The following is a 24,350-nucleotide window of genomic DNA, read 5'->3' on the forward strand; positions in this document are numbered from 1 at the left end:
TGGCGGCATCTACAACTTGAGGTGTTAATAAAAGCAATTTTGACAGAATTTGTGTAAAAGTTTGTTAAAGTTTTGAACATCACAGAACATTGTTTTGTACCGGAAAAAATCAGGATTCTCAAACAGAAAAATAGTACTTTTTTAAAAATTCCCACTTAGATATCATTTGACAAGTCACTATGGAAGAACTTTAACTATTTTTGACCACAATTCTCTTTTCAAAAAAATTCTCACCTCTGCAGCGATATATGCAGGAATAACGCTAAGCAGCAGCTGCTCCTGCTGGCCTTTTTCGCATTCCAGCTTCACTCTGGATTCAATGCAGGTTCTGGTGCCCACAAAAGTCCTGCGGTGCGCCTCCTCCGTCAGGTGCCTATAATACACTCCAGTCAAGCTGCCAGTCACCAAAATCACCGTTTCTGGCACCAGCTGGAAACAGCAACAATAAGCCAAAGAAGTTCACTGGGCCAGTTTAAGCCTCACCTGAAGAAAATCGGCTGCTTCGTCTTCGTGAAGCCGATGTGCTATGGAGGTGGCCACATGAGCAACAGTCACTATAGTGGCCAAAGCCAAGGCTACCGATCTGGACAGTGGTAGCATGGTGTGGATGACCAGAAGAAGAGCGAAGAGAGGTAACGGAGCATGTCGTCCAGCTGCAATGAAACATTAAAAATCAGAGAAAATAGGAGTTCAATTGAAGAAAACATACCTAGAAGAAGCATGGCAGTGGCAGCGGAAGCCGTTATTACCAGAGAAGACATCAGGGCCCATGCTTCAGATTCCAAAACGACGGGAAACTGCGACGCCATGAGAATGGCTATGAGGGCGAAAGTGACCACTGACATCATGGTGATGGGCAAAATGCTTTTGTGCAGATCCTGCAAAATAAGTTTATTTAGAATGACATCGGTAACATAAGCAACTTAACTGTGCGATCTTAAACCGCTAGGAAACAGGGTGCAGGCGAAAATCCTGCCACAGATTCCTGGAGTGAAAACATGATGATTTCGCCTAATTTACCTAATCCAAAAGTGAAAGGTTTTCGAAATACAAGGCGTCAAAGTTATGAWAATAAGAGTMGAAAAATAATTGTTTGCAATATCTCATGGTACTTTATTCAGTCCAAATCAGCTAGAATCCAGTCAGGCCTCCAAAACAATCATGTAGGTAGAGTTTTTCCCGTATACTTGGGCATGGAAAACCCGTCATTATCCAACGACTTTCACTCCAGCTACTTACGTCCCCCTATTTTCCCGGTTTATTGGGGATCTAAGTCGGACTAAGCCCCTGTTTGGCGATGCTTTTCCCGAAGGAAACAAGCGAATTTATGGGCGAGTATTGTAAAGAGCAAAACCATGCAAAGCGCTGAACTGGATGCACTTCTGCAAATATTGACCCACATGTAGTATGCGGGCTGCAACTGTTGCTTGAACATGTCCAGTGGCTTTGTGATCAACACGAATTACAAAATTGAACACTCCGGGCCAATGAGAATCGGAAAATGCTTTATAATGGGATCCGACTATGCCCAGTGGTTTGCGTGTCGTATAATAGAAATGCTGAATCCACAAACGGCGAGGAATATTTGTTTGCTTTCTTAAGGTGCCTCGAGCATTTGCTATTTCTTTAACCATCCGAAATTCAGCTGAACCAATTATGGAAGTGAATGGAAACTCCCTTGATAAGTTCGCGCTCTTTGAAGCAAACAGGAAAAACAGCCTTTGGCAAAGAATATTCCAATGAATGTAATTTAGAGTCTACAAAATACCGAGAGCTTTATTCAGATAATGGAGCAGTTTTTGTTTCAGCCAAACAGGGTGGAGATAAATTTGCGGCGTTTTTCACAAGTGACTGGAACAGGGGATTTTTAATAGGTTTTATTTAGAGAAGCATGTAGACGCAGTGAGGTTTGTTTGGATATGTTTTACTTCTCCAGGCTCTAGCCTCTAAAGCCCATTTCTGATTTGCCAGGCAGCATTTCAGCCTGGCATTTTAGAATTTTGACCAGAAAATTGCACAACTTGGCTCTTTATTTTTGCGCAATTCTAATGCTCATTTTTTCAAGATTCTGGCTAGACCTTGTTACGTAAAGTTCCACAGAATAAACGCACTAAGCACTAAAAGCACTAAGCGTCGAGTGAATTAATCAAAATAAATTGTTGAAATTTCTAATGCCCATTTCCTAATAACCAGGCCAGAGTGTGCTTGTTATCTTATTCGGTCGAGCCCGTTTTGCTTTAGGCACCCTCTTAATTTCGTTTAGGATTTTTGGGCTTCCAGCAAGTTTAGCTCAAATTCGCTACTTGGTATTTTTGAAACTTGTTAGGCCTATTTCTCAAGAACCATCCATATCTCTACAAGCAAATAAGGATGTTTCATCACAAATACTTCAGCTTAAACAAGTTCTAAATTTGATTTGGTTTTCCCAAGTAGTTTGTTAGACTTTTCGATCTTTGGCCAAATTTCTCACTATTTGCTATTTTGTGTCTGTCTCGAAAATTTCCGAAACTCATTTCTCAGTAAGCAGGCCCAAGCTCTATGCATAAAAACACACAAGTTCTGTTACAAAACTTCCTTTATACATTGGCCAGGTCTGCCTTAATCTTCTGTTTTTTGATCAAATTTCTAAGATCATTTTTCTCGAACCAAGCCAGAGGCTCTTGTGCGAATTATTATATTTGCTTGAGCAGCCTTTGCTTAAACACATTGAAAATTCTCGTTTGAATCACTTGAGTCGTTTGCTCAATATTGCATTTCGAACATTAATGAAATTTCGTACAGTTTGTTGGCTTATGTCTTACAAAGTTCTGAGGCCAGATTCCTAAGCGCAAATTATGCCAGTTTATTATAAAAGCTTCACTTTGTATAGAGTAAGAATTTTATTTCGATCGATCCAATCGATTGCTCAAAATTAATTTTTGTTTTTGACCAGCTTTTCCTTACTTTTTGTGAAATATTTTATTTCAGGGAGGTTCATTGTAGATAAACCGTCGATTTTTAATCGGTCGTTCAGATCCTGTGTTTGGAAGTTTATTTTTTACAATTTTCTAAAGCTCGTTGATCTCAATCTAAGCCATGCTCCCGTACGTTCACGACTCTGAGTCGTCGCAAATGCTTTATTTTCTATACAATGAAAATTTAGTTTTCATATTTAAAGGGTTTTTCTCTTAATTAATGTTTAAAGTGACCAGATTATTCAGAATTTACTGCTTTTGGTCTGTGCAGACGTCTATAATCCATCGCGCTCAGTTACCAAACACTACAGGGTTTTCTGAATTTGAATGACTTTTTCTGGTTTCTCTGCAAACTTCCACTTTATACACAAAATTATTTTCATTTCTATCATTCGTGTGGTGAGTCGATCATAAAAATTTTAACTTTGACCAAATTTTGCTCATTTTGTTACTTTGGGTTTTACAAACTTCTACGGCCTATTTCTCAATAACAAGAACTGATTTTCAATGCTAAACAGGTCCAGTATAGAGGAAATGCTTATTTTAGAAACAATGTAAATTGTGTTTTAATCCTTCGACTGGTTTTCTACAAATAATTTTTAAACTTTCACCAGATTATTCACCATTTCTTGCTCTGTTACCAGAGACAACAAGGTTTTCTGAATTTTTCTGGCTTCTTTAAAACGATCCTCTTGATACACAAAGTTATTTTCATTTCGATTATTCAAGTGGTGAGTCGAAAATAAAAACTTGAACTTTGACCAAATTTTGCTTATTTTGTTACTTTGGGTTTTACAAACTTCTTCGGCCTATTTCTTAATAACTAGAACTGATTTTCAATGCTAAATAAATCCAGTCTATAGGAAATGCTTGTTTTCGAAACGATGTAAATAATTTATATCGTTCGACTGGTGAGTCGAAAATAAAACTTTGAACTTTGACCTGATTTTGCTCATTTTGTTACTTTAGAAACTTCTACGGCCCATTTATCAATCACTAGAACTGATCTTCAATGCTGAACAAATTCAGAGCAACGAAAATGCTTGTTTTTCCAAACTAATAAAATTCGTTTCAAATAAGTAAATTTCGTTTCAATCTTACAGCTGATTTACTTGCAAATAATTTTTGAACTTTGGCAATATTATTAAGAATCTACTACTTTGGTTTATGCAAAACTCCCAGGCATATTTCCCAGGAATCAGGCGTTAAATCGCTTTTTAGACATCTCGGGTTTCTTCAACAAACTTCACTTTATGTAGAGGGTTTTACATTTCGATCTTTCGAGTGGTGGACCGAAAATAAAATTTTGAGCTTTGCACAAATTTTATTAAATTCTTCACTTTGAGATTTACAAATGCCTACGGCCTATTTCTAAAAACCAGTTGGTTTCTTGATACGTAAACAAACTCACTACAGAGCGAATTTTTGTATTTCCAAACGGTGTTAAGTGGATTGCGCCTAATTTTTTTTTTCGTGAGAATGTACTACTTCTTGTTGTACAATCCTCTCAGGCAGGCGCATTGCTCAGTAACCAGGTCAAAGATCGGTCTGTGAATGTTTCTATTTCTTCAAAAACTATATAAACGCTATATGAACCGCGTATATTTTGTTCGGATTCCACAACCAGTTTCTTTAAAATAAAATTTCGAACTTTTTGAACGGATTTCGTTGGTTCGCGTCTTACAGACCTCAGAATTAAAATGCTGCTGCTTATAGATAAAAAATTCGCTTTATATAATTGATAAATATTACTTTGTACAGGTTTCAAGGGTGCATTTGCCAATTTCCACGCCAGATATTGATGTTTGAATATTTATGGCTTCTTATACAAGCCTTGTTTTATTCTCACCATGTATATCTTAATGTTATCGCAAGTTTTGTGCCCCCAGAATAAATTTTTGGACTTTGACCAGAGTTTACAATTTTTTTTCATTTGTATCTGACGAATTTCCAACTATCATTCATTAAAAGTTAAAATATGTTTTCATGAGCTCACTAATATTGAATACTACACTGAATAAAAAGGCCTCATTTCTCCATAAACAATTTGAACCGGGAAGGTGTAACTAACCCGAACAAAACGCTCGAGTCTACACATGTAAGTTTAATTTCGGTAGTTCAAGTAAATTTCCCAAAATTAATCCAAGAACTTTGACCAGAATTTGCCTAATTTGATTCTTGGGGTTTGTTAAATTTCTGAGGCTTGTTTCTCAATAATGAGGCAAATTCTCGGTGAAGGTTGCTTCCAGCGTATGGACTTGATGCAAACCGTAAAATCAATTTTGATAGGCCTGGGGATTTGCGCAAAATCAATTGGAAAACCTTGACCAGAATTTACACAATTTGATGCTGTGTGTTTTGCACGATTCTAAGGCTTATTTCTCAACAATCAAGCAAATTGATTAGCTCCAGTGGTTTCCTCATAATCAATATCTGGACTTGAACCCAAATGTGGGTTTTACTTTGATAGTTCAAATGCTTTTCTCAAAAATTCATTGTGGAACATAGTCCATAATCTGCACAATTTGACACTTTGTGCCGTGCAATCTTCTAAGGCTGATTTCTCAACAACTAGTTGTAAACCAACTATGGTTTGCCCATAGCCAATATTTAGGCTTGAAACTGATTTTGAACTTAGTTCTTCCTAGTTCCACACGTCCAGACTTCAATGTAACAGTTTCCCATATTTTGCCTGGCGCATAAACCCGAAACATTTTGCCCGGTTTCCTCGCCTCAAGCTTGATACTCGGACCTTTAGCAACATTAAACACAATAACATATAATATTGGCTCGCTTTATTGCCATTACGCCGGCACACAAAGCCTGTAAAATCCCGACAATAAAAGATCCATTCAAACCCATCAAGCTTCGTGTGTGAATTAGAGGCCAGAATAAATACGTCTGGATCGACAGGATCCTCCAGTGTGTGAGCACGATGCACTCAAATAATTATGAAAATTCCATTAGACATCCCAGGTAAAACCCTTGAGCGGCAAATTGTCCATTAAAATGTTGTTTTTATGCCAGACAGTCCCTCGAGGGTGTTATGGGGAATTACTTGGCACGTTTAATAGCAAAGTAGTTTGTTACAATTATATGCAGCTGCCTTAAAACATTAATTCCAGTTAGATCAGCAAAGAGCTTTAGATGGGGATTCAGCTGGATTGTCTAGGCGAGATTTTACATGCTCTTTGGCGCTATTTGGTGTGTTCCAGGCCGGGACTTCATGGCTTAGTTTTCCGAAGGATTGATATGTATTTGCAGTGCGAAATAAATTCTCGGAAAATCATTCAGTACAATAATGTGGTTTTGAATAAAACATGTCAAGCACCTTAGCACTATGAGAATGGGGCGATTCAGTTGGAAATTCGCTTTGAAATACCTGGCGCGGACCTTCTAAGCCATGCGGGAGATCTGGATAATCATCTCAAGGAATATAATGGAAACTTCGCAGAGAATTTGGCCATTCCAGTAGAATTTTATCGAGTATTGTGTTGTATGGATTTATATTCAATTTTCCTGCTGATCAACAAGGGGATTTGATAAATAGTCGCAAAAATCGAGATACTATTTCCGGCCGTATTCTTATCCCAATGCAGCATCCAAATTGAATCGAATTTCGGTTATAATTAGATTGGACGTCACGTTATCTGGATGAAGGTAATGAACCGTTAATTCCCAAATTCCATCCTGGCGATAACTTAAAATTCGCCCAGAATTAGAATCGTTAGCTATTCGGAATATTTTAAATATAATCTAAAAACTTGAGGGCGATTTTCAAGGCTTAAAAATTGCAATTTCCAAGCGGCCCAACCAACGGGCAGGAAAAAACAGATTGTTTTTCACACGACAATTGACCCTGGGATGCGCAGCAAATGAATGTTTTATTGTCGAATCACATTGAATGCTCATCGTGCCAAATAGCTGGGATATTTTCGAAACGCCCCCCATCCATTCTCAAATAACTCTATCGTTTCAAATAAATTGGACTTATTTGCGTCACCATTCCCACTGGGGGCAGCAATTTCATTTTTTCTTTACTCCCCACACCAGCCGGTGAAATTAGGCGCCTTAGTGGATGTCCATGACTTTATCGATGCGTCTGGATAGTACAACCGAAACCAATTTTCCGACTAATCTAGTCAGGTCGGCGACCGAATTGCCAATAATGTCGTGCACAAGGTCTCAATGGATAAATAAATAAAAAGCAACCTGCAGGCCATGGAAACAAGCTCACCTGCACGTGGAGAACGCAAGTGGTGATTAGTATTCCAATGGAAACTATCGTGGATACTGTTAGTCCTGAGAGGAAGAGGGCGTGCTTCAGACGGATACAGTATCTTTGGTAGAGAGTCTCCAGTTCCATGCCGTCCACTGGAAAGAAATTGATTTTGTCAACTTAGAAGTTTGAAGGAAAGTTTCAGAGTAATTTCCAAACCAAATTCAGTATGTCAAGGACTTCAGCTCTTCAGCCAGCAGGAGGTTTTGGAACATCAAAAATAAATTTATCTTTCGGTTTTTCGGTCAAGGTTTAAACACCAAGACCAAACCAATGAAATGGCACCTTTCGTCTTTTAAACAAGATCGAATTTTCGACGTCACGCCCACCTGCATCAGCTGCAGTTACCGTGCAAAAAATGTCAAAGACTCACATTTCCAGTAACGTAAAAACAGTGTTTAATCACCCATGAGCCAATTTTCCAGCCTACCCATTGCGAATATTTTTCAATTGTTTACTTGGCTAATCTCAAAGTGTTCTTCGCAAGCCGCACGAAAAACGGAAGTTCAATACCGGCGCAATTGTTTATTGTTGTTTATACATTTCAATCAATTTCCACACACGAATCTAAACATATGAGTAGCGGTTTATTTACTGGAGAAGTTTATGAATAACTCGGATTCAGTCGAGTGTTCCAGATTTTCCATAATCAAAGCGGCAATTTGACGATTTACTGTATCGAAGTTTTTCTTAGTGGCTTATCTGCCTGTTGAAACGAGATGCATTGAGCCCAAACCGCAAATAACACTGTGTTGAGTAGCGCTTTTGAGTTGAAGGCGCTATGTGAATTGATGAGTTTTAAATCCGCGGGCCTTACTGCGCCGCACCTCTAATGGCGCCTGTGGCGGAATAATTCTTGAATTCACAACTTTTAATAGACATTTTTTTTTAAGTTGAAATTTCGTCGGCTTCGATCATCGCTCGAAATTGAGCAACAGTTTCATTTTTAAGTGATTAATTTGCGATTTTTTTGTTTAGTCAACATTTTTAGAAAAAACTAATTCGGTTATTAATATTGGTTTTTGCGTTCTGCATTAATCACTGCAGCTGAGTGAAATTCAGACAAATATAAATGGCTTTACATCTAATATTAAATTAGTGAAAGATCGGCGCATGGGGTTTGGAGCGTTTTTTCTTTAGTCGGGACGTAAAATTTGTATTTGAAAATATTGTAGTGCGAACAGGCGCTTTCTACAAACATTTTAACAATAAACAAACTGAAATCAAACTGTAAAGCAAGAGCAGAGCAATGAATCATCGAAAGGGCGCACCCGCAAATTATTAAATAATAATCATGTTTATTCTGTAGTTCGATGTTTTTTTTTCTCGAAAAGGTGCATGAATGTTCAGTTTGCTACCAACAGTGGACAAAATCCCTCTGGTTGAATTATTGTGGCCCTTATGCCAAGTGCGGTGGTTTGTGAAGGTATAGTGAAGTTCTTAAGGGTTAAGGGGTAGAAAATGGAGGATAGGGCGCCAGCTTACCAAAAGCTGGTAAGAATGATCTCCAATATTTAAACCTTTAAGCTTAATCTTAGTTGCCGACAAGCAACTGAACCCATCTGAAGCTACTGAATTCATCAACTGACTCTGTACTCTCAACTGTAGGGTGGATTTGGTTTCAATTGGTTCTTTCGTAGTAAATTTTTTAACGTTGGAAATATTTTGGGCTGCTTTGTATTTTTACATCAAGCTCATCTGAAGCTTGTCTCCAAAGAACCGTTTCAGATAAGCAAATATGGGTTCCAGCTTTATGTTTTTTTTTGTAAAAATAACGAGAGTTATAGCTATTGACTAAAAGTTGGAATTTTTTAATGAAGAGTATGCAGTTGCGTGCGTGCAAGAGTTCATTTTTAAATCAACATTTACGAAGCGCGCAAAATTGAGGATTACATACGATTTGAATGAACTTTTCAAGGTTTGAAGAAATTTTTACGACATTTAGCGCGTACTCTTGTTTCCTGAACGCACAACTCTGGAACTTGTAGAGTATTTATCGTTTCTGAGAAATTTATTTTTGAAAAACGCGATGCAAAATGAGTTTCCGCAACAGTTTCTTCAAATCCTAAGCAAAATGATCTTCACGATGAGTAAAGTTCGAAATTTTCACGGCATTTAGAGTGCACTCGTCTTTATTGAACGCACTACTCTGAACTTGTAGAGTATATTTTGTTACTGAAAAATATGATTTCGAAAAACGATGCAAAATGAGTTTCCGCAGCAGTTTCTTCAAATCCCAAGAACAATGTTCTTAACGATGAGTAAAGTTCGAAATTTTCAAGGGATTTAAAGTGCACTCTTCTTTACTGATCGCACAACTCTGAACTTGTAGAGTATTTGTCATCGCGTCTCACTGTGTCGCACTTTTAATTGCGCTTAGCATTTAACCTAGGGGCTTCATTGAATCTTTTTAGCTCATTGTTTGGGCCATTCAAGCTTAAAAATTAAACCCTAATTTGCGATGCAAAATGATCATTAGCAATGCAATTTTAATGAAAATCCTTCCTGAAGATTTACGTTAAGAGGACCCCAGGACCATGCCAGAATTTTGTTGTTTTTGAAGCTAATTTGTGCAAACTGTAAAAAGTTTGTGTCGGTATTGATGGATTTTCTCGGTTCCATTTGTCATGTATTCTATAATTCCTTCTTTTCTTTATGTATTGTATTCCGTGTAACATCAAAAATAATTTGAGAAAACCCTTTCAAAATTAAACGAAACAAAAGCTAGATTAAACGAAAATTAATAAAATCTCTACAAAGAGATGAAATGATAAAAGCAAACAATAAAACTCTACTTTCTTGGGCCAACTTTTTGCTTCTATTTAAGCCATTTTTAGGGCTCAGTGAAGTTACTTTACTACTTACTTTCCCAATGTTTTCAAAGTCTTGTCGAAACGTTGGCCCAAGAAAATAGTGTTTTAGTGCTTGCCACTATCCATAGACTGAGAAACCCAAAAATTAAAATAGTCGTCATTTACCAATAAGAGTTGAAAGTAAAAAAATGACAATTTGCAAAGAAAATGGAAACTGGGAGCGATTTTTTACAAATTTGTAGTAAATTAGCATTGTCAAACAATTTATCAATTTACTCTTTTAAATCCGAAAATCTGCTATCGAAACGGCTAGGGAACTTTTCTTAATTACTTTGTTTCCGAATTGGAATTTTTTCCTTACAGCTTGAGCCCAAGCACTTCGGAGAATACCYTCTAAGTGTCTCTTAAGTATCTCTTAAGTGTCTTTTGATAAATAATTCGMTCTTTACTGTAAAATCAAAGCACTCTTTATCAATCTGTAATGAAAGACGTGAGTAAATTCACTTGTTAAAAGAGAAAWAGTTGACGCKGAATACCCCCAAAAAAAGGTTTTTAAAACAACTTAATTGATGTGCTTGTTCTTCTAGTTTTATTTCCTCAAARTTTTCTGCTTSGCTTGAACTGTTGTCACTAAATAAAAGAAAAAATAKTCTCACAAAACGTCCATTTCCATGMTAGAACTTTTTAYGATTTTTACGTTTTATTTTATTAGATTTCCTCAAAATTTTCTGCTGCGCTTGAACTGTTGTCACTAAATAAAAGAAAAAATAGTCTCACAAAACGTCCATTTCCATGCTACAACTTTTTACGATTTTTACGTTTTATTTTATTAGATTTCCCATTGGGGTTTTTGTRCTTTATCTGYCAACTTCMACTTTCAATTAGTCCCAMGAATGCAACCAGATTCACATTTTTGGCTTTGGAGAATTAAAAYGTTTGAACGCCTGARACTTCTATAAWTTTGATCGAATAATTGCGAGCAAGTCAAGAAGATCATCAAGTGTTTCATGCAAATCGKCATCTTTTTTCCTTTCMMTGTCTGTCCAGTATCCGGTTTTCGTTTAGCTASCTTTTGTTACTCCATTTTYAAASAATATTTGCAATTTAACTTGCAGTGTTGTTAACCTCTTATAGAAATGAATACATAATTGAGTAATTTGGACGAACATTTAACGCAAGTTAAAAAACAGTAAACCAAGAATTTGTATTCAAAAAGACAATTTGCTTCCCACAATTTGATTCGYCACTATCGTGACTACGTGGAGAAACYAACACTTTCTCAAATAGCAATTAGTAAACTGGTTCACTGTTTATTATTAATGGCATACGAAAAAGTAAATCAGTAACACTTWAATGGTWATKAGAGACTCGCGGGAACCAACTAAGTGTTAAATCTTAAACGTTAAAAAACCTTTCAACTTGTTTAAGCTCATTTCCCCACAAGGTAAAAGGGGAGATCTGGTTCAACACGATAAGTAGTTCCCCATTAAAAAATGATCAAATTATGTAAACATTTATATTCAATTAGTTGCAAACAGTGTATTTTAGGTTAGTGGTGGTTCTATAATTAATAACGTTTGCGTCTTTGGGGCTTTTATGTCACCAGCACAAGGTTTCAAAAAATTGAATGACCTGAAATGAATCTGGATATACAACCGGATGATCAAAAAGTACTGGGACATTATTTGGCCCAAAACGAGACGATCTCGCGTTATCTTTTTGTTATAAAAAAATGCTGGCTATTCGACTGTCGGGCGGTCAAAGTAAAAAAATGGCTTTTTTTGATATATCAGGAGAATTAGACGAATGATTTTAAAAAAATCGCTGCAAATTCGTTTTTATGTAAAACTGATGTTTTGATAAAGCGACCGAGTTCATCAGCTTCGGGCAAGTGGTAAATTCTGGAGTATCTTGGTATATAAACACCAGAACTTTTTATTTGGTCGCTGGAATCAACTGTTTTTTTTTATGTTGCTGATACGTTTATGGGCACTTTTGTGCTACTTGTTAATCGTTCTTTCAAACCGTTTTCTTCCAAATTGCGTTCCTCCGCAATCAGACCAAACGAACTGAGCTTTGACAGAAAATATCGCACTGACAAAGGAACAAATCCACAGCTTTTTCAACAGTTTCAATAAAATCCATCTCAGGACTAATAAAAAAATCCCGATATCACAAAAAACTTAATTGAAGTTGCGTTATCATTCAAAGAAAACAAAAATATTTTCGGCTTCAACGCCCGAAATATTATTTGCGACCAAATGGCCGGTCATTAGTTGCTTTATAAAATGAGCAGCGGTACAAAATATTGTTAAAATCACCCTGTTCGTTTTGCTGAAAACCGATTTACTCAAGCTGTTAAAGTGTAATTGCTTGCTATATTTTGACAAAAGGTTCAAGTATTTATCGGCTTCAACACCAGAAATGTGAGGTTTTTCCTAAATGACTCACAATCCCATGTTTTGGCACAAAAAATTTGAATTTTTGCAACGAGCCTGAAGGTCTATGTTCTCACATTTTGCTCACATCTGATCACCACACCGGTGAAGGCTTATTTATTATTTCTCTGGCGAAAATTTAAAATGTCTGTCTGCTTCCACAGCAGCAGCAGCAGAAGAATGAAGATTATCTTCATGGTTGCTTTTGTATTCGATGCAGGCTACGTTTGGAGTGGGCCTCATCTACTTTATCTGTGGATTTAGTTTCAAAACGAAAATTTCGCGTTCAATCTGAGATTGTTGAGATGGCTTTTAATGAAACTAAGTGTGGATTTGTTCCAAAGTCATGGCCATATTTCAATTAAATTACCGAGCTCTAAAATGAAAAACTTAACAATGTGAAGAGGCTTAGTAGTAGATAAACTCTCAAAAATTAGTTGATTTCATCTAGCAAATAACAACTTCTGATTTAGTTTGTCTGTCAAGACGCTCAAGAATTCCTCACTTGCCAGACTTGGCAGAATTGCACAGTAAATTTGTTTAGAAAAATAGACTTAAAAGTCTCTAAAAGTTAGCTCAGATCGCCTTCTTTTGATCCACGGAATGCCGTAATATACGGGGCTTACAGGGCTGTGTGTGTATGAAACTGTTGTTTCTGAGTGAAGAATGAAAAACTGAGAGCCAGTCATGCAAGATGAAATTTTATTAACATGCGAGATGCTTAGAATGGCTGCAATCCGGAATTAAGGGCTTGTTGAACATGCAATCAGTGTACCTTGTTCGTGACACGCTACAAATCTTATTGAAAATATTTACATTCAGTTCAGTCTGTTTTCAATATCATGCATATTTAGAAAACCTGTCTGAAATTTACAGAGATAAATCACTAGATGGAGATTGACTGAAACATTTCTATTGGTAGGCAGTGTTCTACTCTATACATTAAGGAAGTGTTAGGTAAATTGGAAATATTAGTGAAGAAACTGAACTGAAAAGAATCATCAAATGAACTAAAAATAAATTGGAAACAGGTGAGTGTCGACTTGCATCTTTGCATCTAACTCTACAAACAGCGAAAACTGTTTGAACAATTTATACGAAGCAAAACCTAAACAACATGATTAAGGTTTGATCAAGAAATAAGTGGATTCTGTGAAAGCTTATGAGGAATAAAGCGTTCGATTGATAAGCAAAGTGTTTTACAAATTGGTAGATACAATAAAACCTGACAAAGTCAAAAAAGCATCAATTGTCTTTCGAATGAAAAAATCACTGGACCTTACTATTCAAAAGTTTGTTACAAAATTAATATTTTCCTCGCCTAATTCCTGATCCTTCGGTTATTTCTTGCTTAACCGAATAGAAAATATAGCAGCACTGACATAAATTTAAAGTAATTCCAGTAAAGGACAAAAATGTTTTGATTTATATGTCATCATCAGGCGATTTTTCCAATTCTTTGTAAAAATTATGGTTGATTTTTAGCCTGTTTTTCTATAGAACCAATTTTGACCTTTTACTTTCTCGGGAAATGGAGACGTTTCAAAGTCACTTTTATGTACGTTTTGTTGCGCAAACACTTTTCTGAAAGTTGGAAAAGTTTTAAGTCACCAGGCACGATTGCAGATTTTTTAAAACCCGAAATTGCTTATTCATAATGCATTTTAAATTCTAAATTCAACATTAATTTCCTTAGAAACTGCTCGATTTTCTCCCCGCTTTGTAAAAGAAGTGGCCTTTTAATAGACAAAAAAGTTTCGACTGCCTGTCATCATCAGGCGATTTTTCCAAATTTTTCTCGAAATTTATTTTTATTTTTACCTGGTTTTTCTATAGAACCAATTTCGACCATTTAATTTCGCGGTAAAGGGAATCGTTTCAAAGTCAGTTTCACGTGCGTTTGGTTGAGGAAACACTTTTCTAAAAGTTGGAAAAGTTTCGAAATCACGTCATTATCAGGCGATTTTATGACATTTTTCAAATTTAAATTCGATTTGCTCGTTTGTTAACCAGCAAAGACTAAGACCGACGTTTCTCAGCATTTTATAGGGTAAAATCTCTTGTTTGAGCTGCACAAGTTTCGATCTTACGTAATCATCAGGTAATTTTACTAAATTTTGCTAAATTTTGATCCATTTTTCGCTTTATTTCTGCAAGTCAAAGTCTGACGTGTTTTTTTTGCCTGAGAAATCAGTGAATTTCAGTTCTTACTTCTGTCAGCAATTTCCATGTCGAAAACGCGTTTATATGCCCTAGACGTTTCAAATGTGCGTCATCATCAGGCAGGTTTTCGGAATTTTTCACATTATCGTTCGATTTTTTCTGTATTTCTGTGGGTCAAAGTTTCACATTTTCTGTCTACCGAACTGGTAAAGATATGTTCCGATATTTGTTAGTATTGTTTCGAGGAAAACCTCTTCCATAAGTTGACAAAGTTTCGAATTTTCATCATCACCAGGTAATTTAAGTTTCACTTTTGTTTGCTCAGACAACCACTGAAGGCACACCTGATCTTTGCTAGCATTTGTCGTAAAAAGTGTGTGAACTGCAAATAAGAATTTTAAAGATCGAAGAAAATATAACTGGATTTTTCAAAATAAAATGCATATTTTGTTCTAAAATTGCGAATATTCAGAAGTGTTCGACAACGACAAACAGGCGAAAACATTTCTAATTTACTGGAACACTCGCAGATCTATAGCCCTGATTTTGGTTATTAACATTGATTATTTAGGCACCCGTACAACCCCAAACAGCAGAAATTTTATGCAAATTAGCCACAGTTCTATGTAATATCCGAGGTATATTTTCGCGTTTTGTCAGCAACATTTAGACCCAAATTGGGAAAGTTTGCGCTTAACGCTCAACATAATTCAACTGTAATCTGTACAAACAGCGGCAGACCAGGATGTTCTCTGTTATTAAGACGATATTTCCAACTTTAATCACTTTAGTTACTAGCACTAGACTGGAAAGCTTTCCTAATACAACAACAACATTTTATTAATCGGTATTTAAGCACAGATGTATTGCAGCCAAGTTATAAAATGATGTTATTTGTGGATTTTTTGGCACAGCCTGATTTCTAAGAATGGACTATTAGGAAAATTTCTCAAGTTCTGTTAAGGGAATTTCGGCAAAAATCTTGAAGAAACAAACACCAACTACACTTAGCATCTTTTCCATCATACACAGCTTTACATGAAGATAGACCCTTTCCATTTCCCGACCTGTTTAGTGCAAATATTTTCCAACTGTTCGAACAAGTTCATCACAAGCTTCCACGAAAAAAAGGAAGTTGGATCCCGGCATAATTGTTTATTGTCGTTTCCACATTCAAATCAAACTTTGCGAGCGAATCTAAACATGTGGGCAACGGTTTATTTACTGTGGCTGTTTATGGATCACTCGCATCCAGTCGAGTGTTTGAGCTTTTCAATAAGCAAACCAGCAATTTGATGAGTCGAAACTGAAAATGCTTGTACATTGAGCTTTGAGTTAGTGAACTCCAAGAGTTCCACCTTGGATTGTACGTTACTGACCGAGACATTGACTTGGATGAATTCAACTAAGAGGCTGGTGAATGATCAAAAAACTACTGTGTGAACTTTCTAACAGCGATTACATTTTCTGACTCAAAAGTGCTTCGTTTTTTGTTGCAATTGAGTAGAATATGGCGCACATTTGACACATTGTACGCAATTAAAAAAAAATCTATAAAACTTCATGTTATCTTCCAACTCAATGCTCTCAGAAGTGAAGCAGAAGGAGATTCAAGCTGTCGATGCCGATCTGGTAAATACATTTAACAAGTTGAAATTCCACGAAAAAAACTTTGAAAGAAACCAAAATCGGAAATGATTTATAGACTTTTCCAATGACTACCTACTACTACTTTTTTTCTGCTGAATTCCTTAAGGTCACACGGAGGTATTGAGGTCATAAACTATTAAAAATATCGGCCCAAATTCATCAATAAGAGAATCTAAAAATGCGAACAATTTGAGTGAACAGTGAATGGATCAAAATCAGCTGCATGCTACCTCCGGTTAATGAGCAAGCAAAAGCGCAAAGGAGAAATGAGGAAATAATAAGGATTTGTAGCAGCAAAGAACATCAAAAGATCTTCGAAAGATTTAAAGTCAGGTTTAAATGTTTAAACATCCATGAACCGAATGCTGCATGTGAAGGTAAAACGTTAAAGCAGGGAAGACAACAACCCTTATTTCCGCAAAGGTTGTCGGGAAGAAATTTTAAATCTGCACTTGCACTGCGTCTAAAATTGGGGCTTTTTCTTCCCGAAAATATAAAATCTTGTAATTTTAGAGGTTAACAAATTTCAGAGCACGTTATCGGAGAAATGACAGCCCTGAAAATGATTTAGTAAAATAATTTGAAAAACTCAACAAAATGTTTCCATCATTCTGAAGATATAGACTGTTTTGAGGGCCAATTTTATAATTTCTTACGTTTGCTCCTATTTCTTTAGAGGTTAGAAATTATCGTGACTTTTGGGCCAACCAGAAACTATGTAAACTTTTGGGAAAATAAACAATTTTTGTATATGTATATGTCTTTGAACAATTGTCTCAATAGAAGCTCTGTCAAAAGAAGAACTTTCAAGATTTTCCAAATTTTTATACATTTTCACCTTTAACTCTGTAAAGGTTTGGAATTTCTGATACCTCTTTATTAGGGAAAGATAGACGCTGGTTTGATGAGTTTTCCAGATATCTTTAACTGTTCCCGAAATAGAAACCTCTGAACTTCACCGGTGTCCAAAATTGCATATTTGCCTGATAATTTTTTAAACATGTAATATTTATGAAAACCGCATATTAGGGAAAGACGGCTCTCGAGAGGCTCTATCAAGAAGGTTCCGGTCATTTTTCAGATATTTTTMATCGTTCTCCAGGTAGWAGCTCATTAACATTGAGGATCATTTGAGTKTTTACAMTTGTGCTTCCATCCYTTTAGGGGTTTGGAATTCTGTTGACACCCAAATCGTRAAAWAYAGCCCTTGAGATATTCCATGAACAAAKTTCTAATGATTAGTAAGAAAATGTGAAGCGTTTCGGRGATTTAAATCAAAATGTTAATCAAATTWGGGATCTGTTTTTTTCAGAGGTTAGAGTTTTTTWTKATTYTTAAMGGCGGAAAGATCGCTCTGCCAACAATTTGTCGAAATGCTTTGTATGACTCTACAGTAATTTTCTACTATTCTTGAGATTTGRGCGGTTTTACTGCCAATCGRAACCTGTTTCCTACTAYTCTGCTTCATTAGAGGTGAGAATTGTGAGCCTTCGAAACTCCTACTTTCTGTCAAAAGTTGTTAAGAAATTATATTTAATGCTCGCTTAGTAATACAACCAGTCAGTTTTCAAATTTTTAACCCTCTTAGGGTAAATTTGGGATGATTGAGAGCATGACAACTAACTGTTCTTTTAAGTGAGTTTAAAAGTCTGAATCTTCCAAATTTCTGGAAATCTCATCATATTAAAGAAAAACACTCAGAAAAGGATCTCATGATTTTTCCGGCGTTTGTAACAGTTTCCGAAATAGAAGCTCTTTAACATGGAGGACCAACGACGGTTCTACAATTATGCCTCTGTCTCTCTAGAGGTTATAAATTTTGATAATTTTCAAGCTATTCCGAGACACAAATGAGGATGTTTTTGAATTTATCAAATTTTTTAACTTGTTTTTTAGATGCAAGAACCGTAACCGGAAAAAGATAGCTCTCTAAACGCTTTAACTCAATGATTCTTATGAGTCAAAAGATATTTTCTACCGTTCTCCCGATATAAGTTGTTTCAATGGCGAACTGTAAAATTTCCCAACTTTTGCCTCTATTTTTGAATTTTTTACAATCGTAAATTATTCAGATCAGTYACKTAAAATAGCTAAATTTTCCTTCTACATCACGCAGATTAGAGATATTTATGAAAATGGGCYAAATGACAMATAAATTTAAACCAATCGGCAACTGAATTAATTCAGAACGCGGAAAAGCATATACTAGGAAAATGAATATGCTTCAGCATTAGAAATGCTGCGGCGAAAAAATAATGGGCGATGAACAGAGAGAATCGGTGATTACTCTTACTGGCACTCAACAGGAAGCTTATTTATCACCGRGAGAAGCAGAASCAGCCCAAAGAAAATKAAATCCTGGRACGTTAGGAGTATGAGTTTTACAATAAGTGATAAAAAAGTTYTTTTCCCCACAGATTATTGCTTATAATCTTGAATGGAAGCACAAAACACACCAGACAAATAATGAGGGAATCTAGGGAAYACAACATAGACTATAAAGYTACAWACTATGAGCTACATGAGAACTGCATGAAAACAATACAGGAAGAGGTAAAGTTGATGGCGAACTTGCTCTCCCGAAAATGTGTGATTTGACAGAGAAAAGTGCTTTGAGGATCMAARGAKTATTAAGATCCACTYMAGTGAGCMWGAAGCCACCAAACTGGAACCGACAAACTAACAGAAAAGAGATTAAAAGCGTAGTCTTTAGCACAGCCATTAACATGTCCTAACTGCTTGCTGTTTCTGACCAAAAGACGATCAACACAGATTTTGTTTAAATTGTTGGAAGGAACTTTCTGGAGATTGTGGGAGTGGATGATTTTAGCAAAGTTTTTGTCAAAAACCGCTTTACTGTTAAAACCGCTGGAACTGTCTGAAAACTGAAAAGTTTTACCAACATTGAACCTGTTTTTTCACCTGTTTTACCAATAGTAACTAAACATTAGCAATAATTAATGTAACAGTTAAAAAATTGTTAGAAAAACTAATTTAATAAACGAGCACATGTCTCTTAGAACCCAGCCAGCAGCAAACGAGATTAAAAAGTCACCAATTTTGTCACCTCATATCGACGTGATTTTCACGGCAATTTGTCACAATAGAGCGATTTAATTAAACCAGAAACTCGAACGTTACAAAAGAACGAAAACGTCACTTCTTGTGTTTAGCAAACTTGTTCGAAATCGAAATAAAACAACATAAACCTAGGAAAGAACACAAATTTATTAGCATAAATTACGAATCAATTGGTGGCAGAAACAAACGGAAAAACATAATAAAAGCAAATTACAGTACATACAGTCGAAAAATAAATAAAAAATTGGTAAGCAAAATAAAAAATATATTTAATTAAACATTACAAATCCTAATAGTAGTAATTCTAGAATCCAGTTTTTCTAGTTTGAAGAATTATTTCTTCAAATGCTTTATGTAAATATGAATGCTGTATAAAAAAAATAATGTGAGATTTTTATTTTGGCTCTTGAGAGTTTAAATTATAAAGTAAAGTTGAACAGTAAGAATTCTAAAAATATCATAATAATCAACAATAAAATCGTACGCGTAAGCGCAAATTAGGAAAATTTCATTAAATAAAATCCTCAATTTTGAGGAGCGTTTTCAGAACTGATTGGCGTTTTCATAAATTTAAGGAATTCAACAATTAGAAGAAAAAATATTGAATTTTAAACACAGTGGAAGTTCAGATGCTTCTTCTACCTCGGATACATTTAACCTAATTCCTAGTCTTTAACCAGTTATTGGATAAAATATAAAAATTTGCAAAGTATTCGAGCTTCTCTCAGGAAAACTGTTAGAAACTTGAATAAAGTGCCTCTCAAACTTGGACATAAATCTACCTCAAAATTGTTGTTCAATTACAAAACCTCTGCACAGCACTAACTATTTCTGTATATACAAATTTTCATTTGTCGACAGATTTTAAGCTTAAAACCTAGTGAAAAACTTAGGTCCAGTTTAGGACCACAAATCACGTCTTATTGACGGCACTCGCGATCCAAAATGTCGCATAGACGAGACAGAACAATTTGACGCGATAATCACGAGATCTGACGATATTGCGCGGAGTGAAGTGCCAATCAGTGAATAAGTAAGGCAAACTGTATCTGATTGACTTGTTTTGTGGCTTTTGGTAATTTTTTAAACTAAAAAACGAAATGAAGAACTTCGGACGAGACTTCGGTTCGAAACAAAAGTAATAATATTTCCGACGGTTCTAAAAGCTTCACGCAACAATACTACGTGATTAACAGAAGATCGTATGCGATTGCGTGTTCCAAAATATTCAAGTGTTTTAAGTGTCTGGGCTTTTGGTAGTCGATAATTCCGAAGTTGGAAACTTTTTGCAACGGTGACTTTTAATTTAGAGATTAGAGATAGAGATTTTTATTTACATTTTTAGAACAATTAAACTTGTGAAAAATTGTGGTCGTTTGGCGCAAAAGAATGTTTGAAGTTTTCAGTTCAGAAATTTTACGGTTCCCAACATATCTAGATCCGTTGTATTCCGGAAACTTTGGAATGTGAAAAGTACCCTTTTCCATTCCGTTGTTGAGAATTTTATTGTCTTAAAAAATTGAGCTTGTTGCAATTTGGAAAGCTCCGAGATGGAAACACTTATTCATTAAGTTCTGTTAGCTTAATGAATATTTTCCGATTAAAAAATGCCTTCAAAAGACCAAAATGCGCACAAGTGTGTTGTGGGTTTTCCACTATCAAAAGGTCCCATTAGAGACGTCTGTATCGTCATTATTGTGCGGAATTTTTAATATGCGAAAAAGAGAGAAACATTAGCTTTCTTACATGGTTCTAAAACTTTCTATCCTTTAATCAGTGGGTTTCCCATGAGCCATTCAGTGTCCTGGATTATAAGATCCAAAGATTCTTCAACAAAAACGGCTAAATTTTCGTTATCTTGGAATTTGGAAAGACAAAGCTTTTTTTCTTTCTCCGATTTCTTGACTGTTAAAAACCTGTCGAAAATTGTGCTAAAACGACCCTTTTAAAACCGCAAAAACTCGATTACCATTTAAGCGAGTCTCCTGAAAGTATCCACTGGTTTCACATTAAAAATGTAAAATTATAAAGTATGTAAAATGATGGATAAATCTTCACATGAACAAAATGATACTTAAATTCGAGCTTGGACTGAACGTTGAGAAGCACTCAAAGTCGAGGATGCTCTTCGGACTATTGAAAGCCACACAAGAACACTTCTAAACCCGCAATTGTTTGAAACTGAAAAAATTCTTCTGAGAATCACAATATCAACTCAAAAATACAACAGAACCAAGACAACACCAAAACGGCACATGGATGAACTGTAGGCTGAAGTATCCACTGGTATACTCCGCACATCCTCAGTATAGAGAACGAATCGAACAATCATGAAAGTGTGAAACAGAATCTAAAGAAATTATAACCGCAGAACTAAAATAGCACAGCAGAAAACGTGTTTGAAAACTGTGAAGGACAGAGCATAAGAACGCGGAATTTCTAAACCAACTGAGACAAAACAACCAGGTAGCGAATGACGCAACTTCTGACTAATGAAAGTCGAAGGAAATTCGCGGAATGTCGGAAGGAATCAACAAAACTAATAAGGGCGAAGAAAATGGCTTACAGACGACTAAAGTATGAATAAATAAAAAGAGGCGGTGCTTGAACGGGCTGCAGAGAATTCTACAAGGCCAATAGGAAGAAGAAGCAAACCTCATGAATCCTACCTAACTTTTGCTTGATATTCGCAACTTGTCGTGTCTTAAGCGCCAAGTAAATACTGGGAAAAACACGTGTTTGTCCAGAACCCATCAAAATACCACAAATCCTGCTCGAGTGCTGATTAAATCCATATCCTCCTGCTAATAATATTCATTCTGATTCCAACCTTGCAGATAACAACAGCCATACTGTTGCCTTCACAATCTCACTTGAGGATCGCCAAAGCATTTGGTTCAAGGGCGTTTTAATTAAAACAAAGCGGCCCTTTTTCCCCCTTTGGCCCTGCAAAAGACTGGCGTGTTTGTACACCGTAAAGAGTCTCCGATTTTGTGCTATTTCGGCCTGCTGTTGTGGCTCCTGCAGGTTGTCCGTTCAAACTGGGTCGCATTCAAGGGCTTGTCCTTAGCCTTTCGTGCGCTTTTAATTGGAGCGCATGTAATTGTACTCGCATACTTTCCGGACATCAATTTTTCCTGATTTAATCTGAAGCACGGCACGAAGATGAGCAGAGGAAATTAGGAAATTGCATAACTAATGCCTATTAACGCGGGCAATAAGTAGCACTTAGCGAAAATCGCCTTATTACCATTAATGATTGGGCAGTGCATCTGAAATTGCCGGGTCGTTTCCAATTAAAATTGCCTTCCTGGGTTCGAGTACTCTAATTTTGCGAGGGAAATTTGCCGGGATTTTAGGAAATTAATGCCCCAATCACTTCGCCTAGAAGATTTTTTACAGAACAACACAGTTACTAAATACTGCAGCAATTTTTGCAAAAATGAGCCAACGGCTGTTGGATCGGGAACAGTTTTCCTTCAAATTATCCTCCGGTGTTTTCCCATGCATTGATGTTCATTCACATTGAACATCGAAAAACCCGCTCGGATTGAAGGAAAATATCGAATAAATTCCCAGCCCACAATAACAATAATGATTATATTGTGGAAATTAAAGCACGTTTCTGTTTCAGGCGCGCAAATTACTGCAATTATCAATTTTAATAGTTTTGTTCCTGTAAAAACAGCGCTTCCCGCTGACTGGGAAGCGAATTCCAATTAAAATTCAACTCCACATGGGCGCTTTTCATTGCCGAACCATTCCAACAAATGAATTTTAGATGATTTTTGCTTACAACGCTTTTCCGTGTGCGAAGAAATGGATTTTCCAAAGCAGTCGCATATAAATCAGATTGGATGTCGTTGAGCGGGATAATTCAGTGGATGCAAATGACATCCATCGATTCAAGCTTTTCCTCCGTTAATTCCTTCGCGAGCAGATTGGGTGGTAATTGAACTTTGCCGATAAAAAGAAAATTTTTACTCAAACCCACCATTATGTCCCAGTTTCCTGTTCCTAGACGCCTTTCGCTTGAACCTCTTGATCTTCGCCTTGAAGCTCTGCAGGATTCGGTCTTCTTCCTCGCTGCTGGCCGATGAGGACATGATTGACGACAAACAAATGGAGCACTGCTCAGAACCGGCGCTCGAACTTGACTCCTCATGGAAGTAGAAACTTCCACGTTTATCCAGCTTGGAATGATCAACCATTTCCGGCATTTCACCGAACTGGTTCAAGCCTTAACATTGCAAAACCACTTCAGTCATTTTATATCAAAGTCCACCTGTGCCATGGCTATCATCTAGCGAGTAACACGTGCTGAAAAGTCTAAAAATATCGTCGTGTCGCTATTAAAAAAGATGATTTTGTTGCCATGACTGAAGGAAAAATTGTGTGGAAATAGCGGACGATTTTCACGGACAAAATGCGTTTTTCTGCAAAAACACACCACGAACAACACGCGATCGAATCACGACTACTGAATTTATGTGTGGCTTAGAGGATGCGATGGGATGTAAAAATTGCTTTTCATTCCTGTCTGAAAAACATAAACAATCGCGTTTTACTCGTTTTCTAAGTTGGCCGCATTTAATTCCAGTGTCATCCTTGAATAGAGCGGACTGTCTGGATCGATATTCCAAACTGCAACATATGCAAATGCGGGTTTTTGGAACGTTTTCCACTGGAAGTTGAGTGTTTGGTTGGCCACGTTCAATCGGGAAAATCACTGTTGTGTCCAAGATCTGGGTATTCCTGGAAGTTCCACTGGAGTTTTTCGGGCCTCTAGTTCATCCTGGAAAAGGACGTGACGTTTTGCTCCCATGAGTGCCTTGCACCTTCAGAGGCGCTTCGCTCGAATCATCAGGTTAATTTAAGCTTTCATTAGCTTAGTGTGTTTTATTCAAAACAACTGTGGTTTAGCTTCGTACCATTAATCAGCGAACACCCAATATAACCACCTTTGCTAAGA

General features: G+C 36.5%; 1 protein-coding gene across 1 annotated transcript; it reads right to left on the reverse strand.

Annotated features, from left to right (window-relative positions):
• Positions 1 to 234: 234 nt before the first annotated feature.
• Positions 235 to 23,911, reverse strand: LOC125503156 (adenylate cyclase type 2-like; the record flags this gene model as incomplete). The annotated part of the gene is made up of 5 exons (XM_048663146.1): positions 23,373 to 23,911; positions 7,192 to 7,328; positions 710 to 878; positions 484 to 653; positions 235 to 429 (listed from the first exon to the last, which is right to left on the reverse strand). Coding segments are annotated over exons 1-5 (897 nt in total), but the record flags the coding sequence as incomplete, so codon positions are not given.
• Positions 23,912 to 24,350: the final 439 nt, after the last annotated feature.

The sequence above is a fragment of the Dendroctonus ponderosae genome, unplaced genomic scaffold (genome assembly GCF_020466585.1).
Source record: "Dendroctonus ponderosae isolate FM_Combo_2020 unplaced genomic scaffold, Dpon_F_20191213v2 Dpon_F_20191213_125, whole genome shotgun sequence".
In the NCBI taxonomy this organism is placed as follows: Eukaryota; Metazoa; Arthropoda; class Insecta; order Coleoptera; family Curculionidae; genus Dendroctonus; species Dendroctonus ponderosae.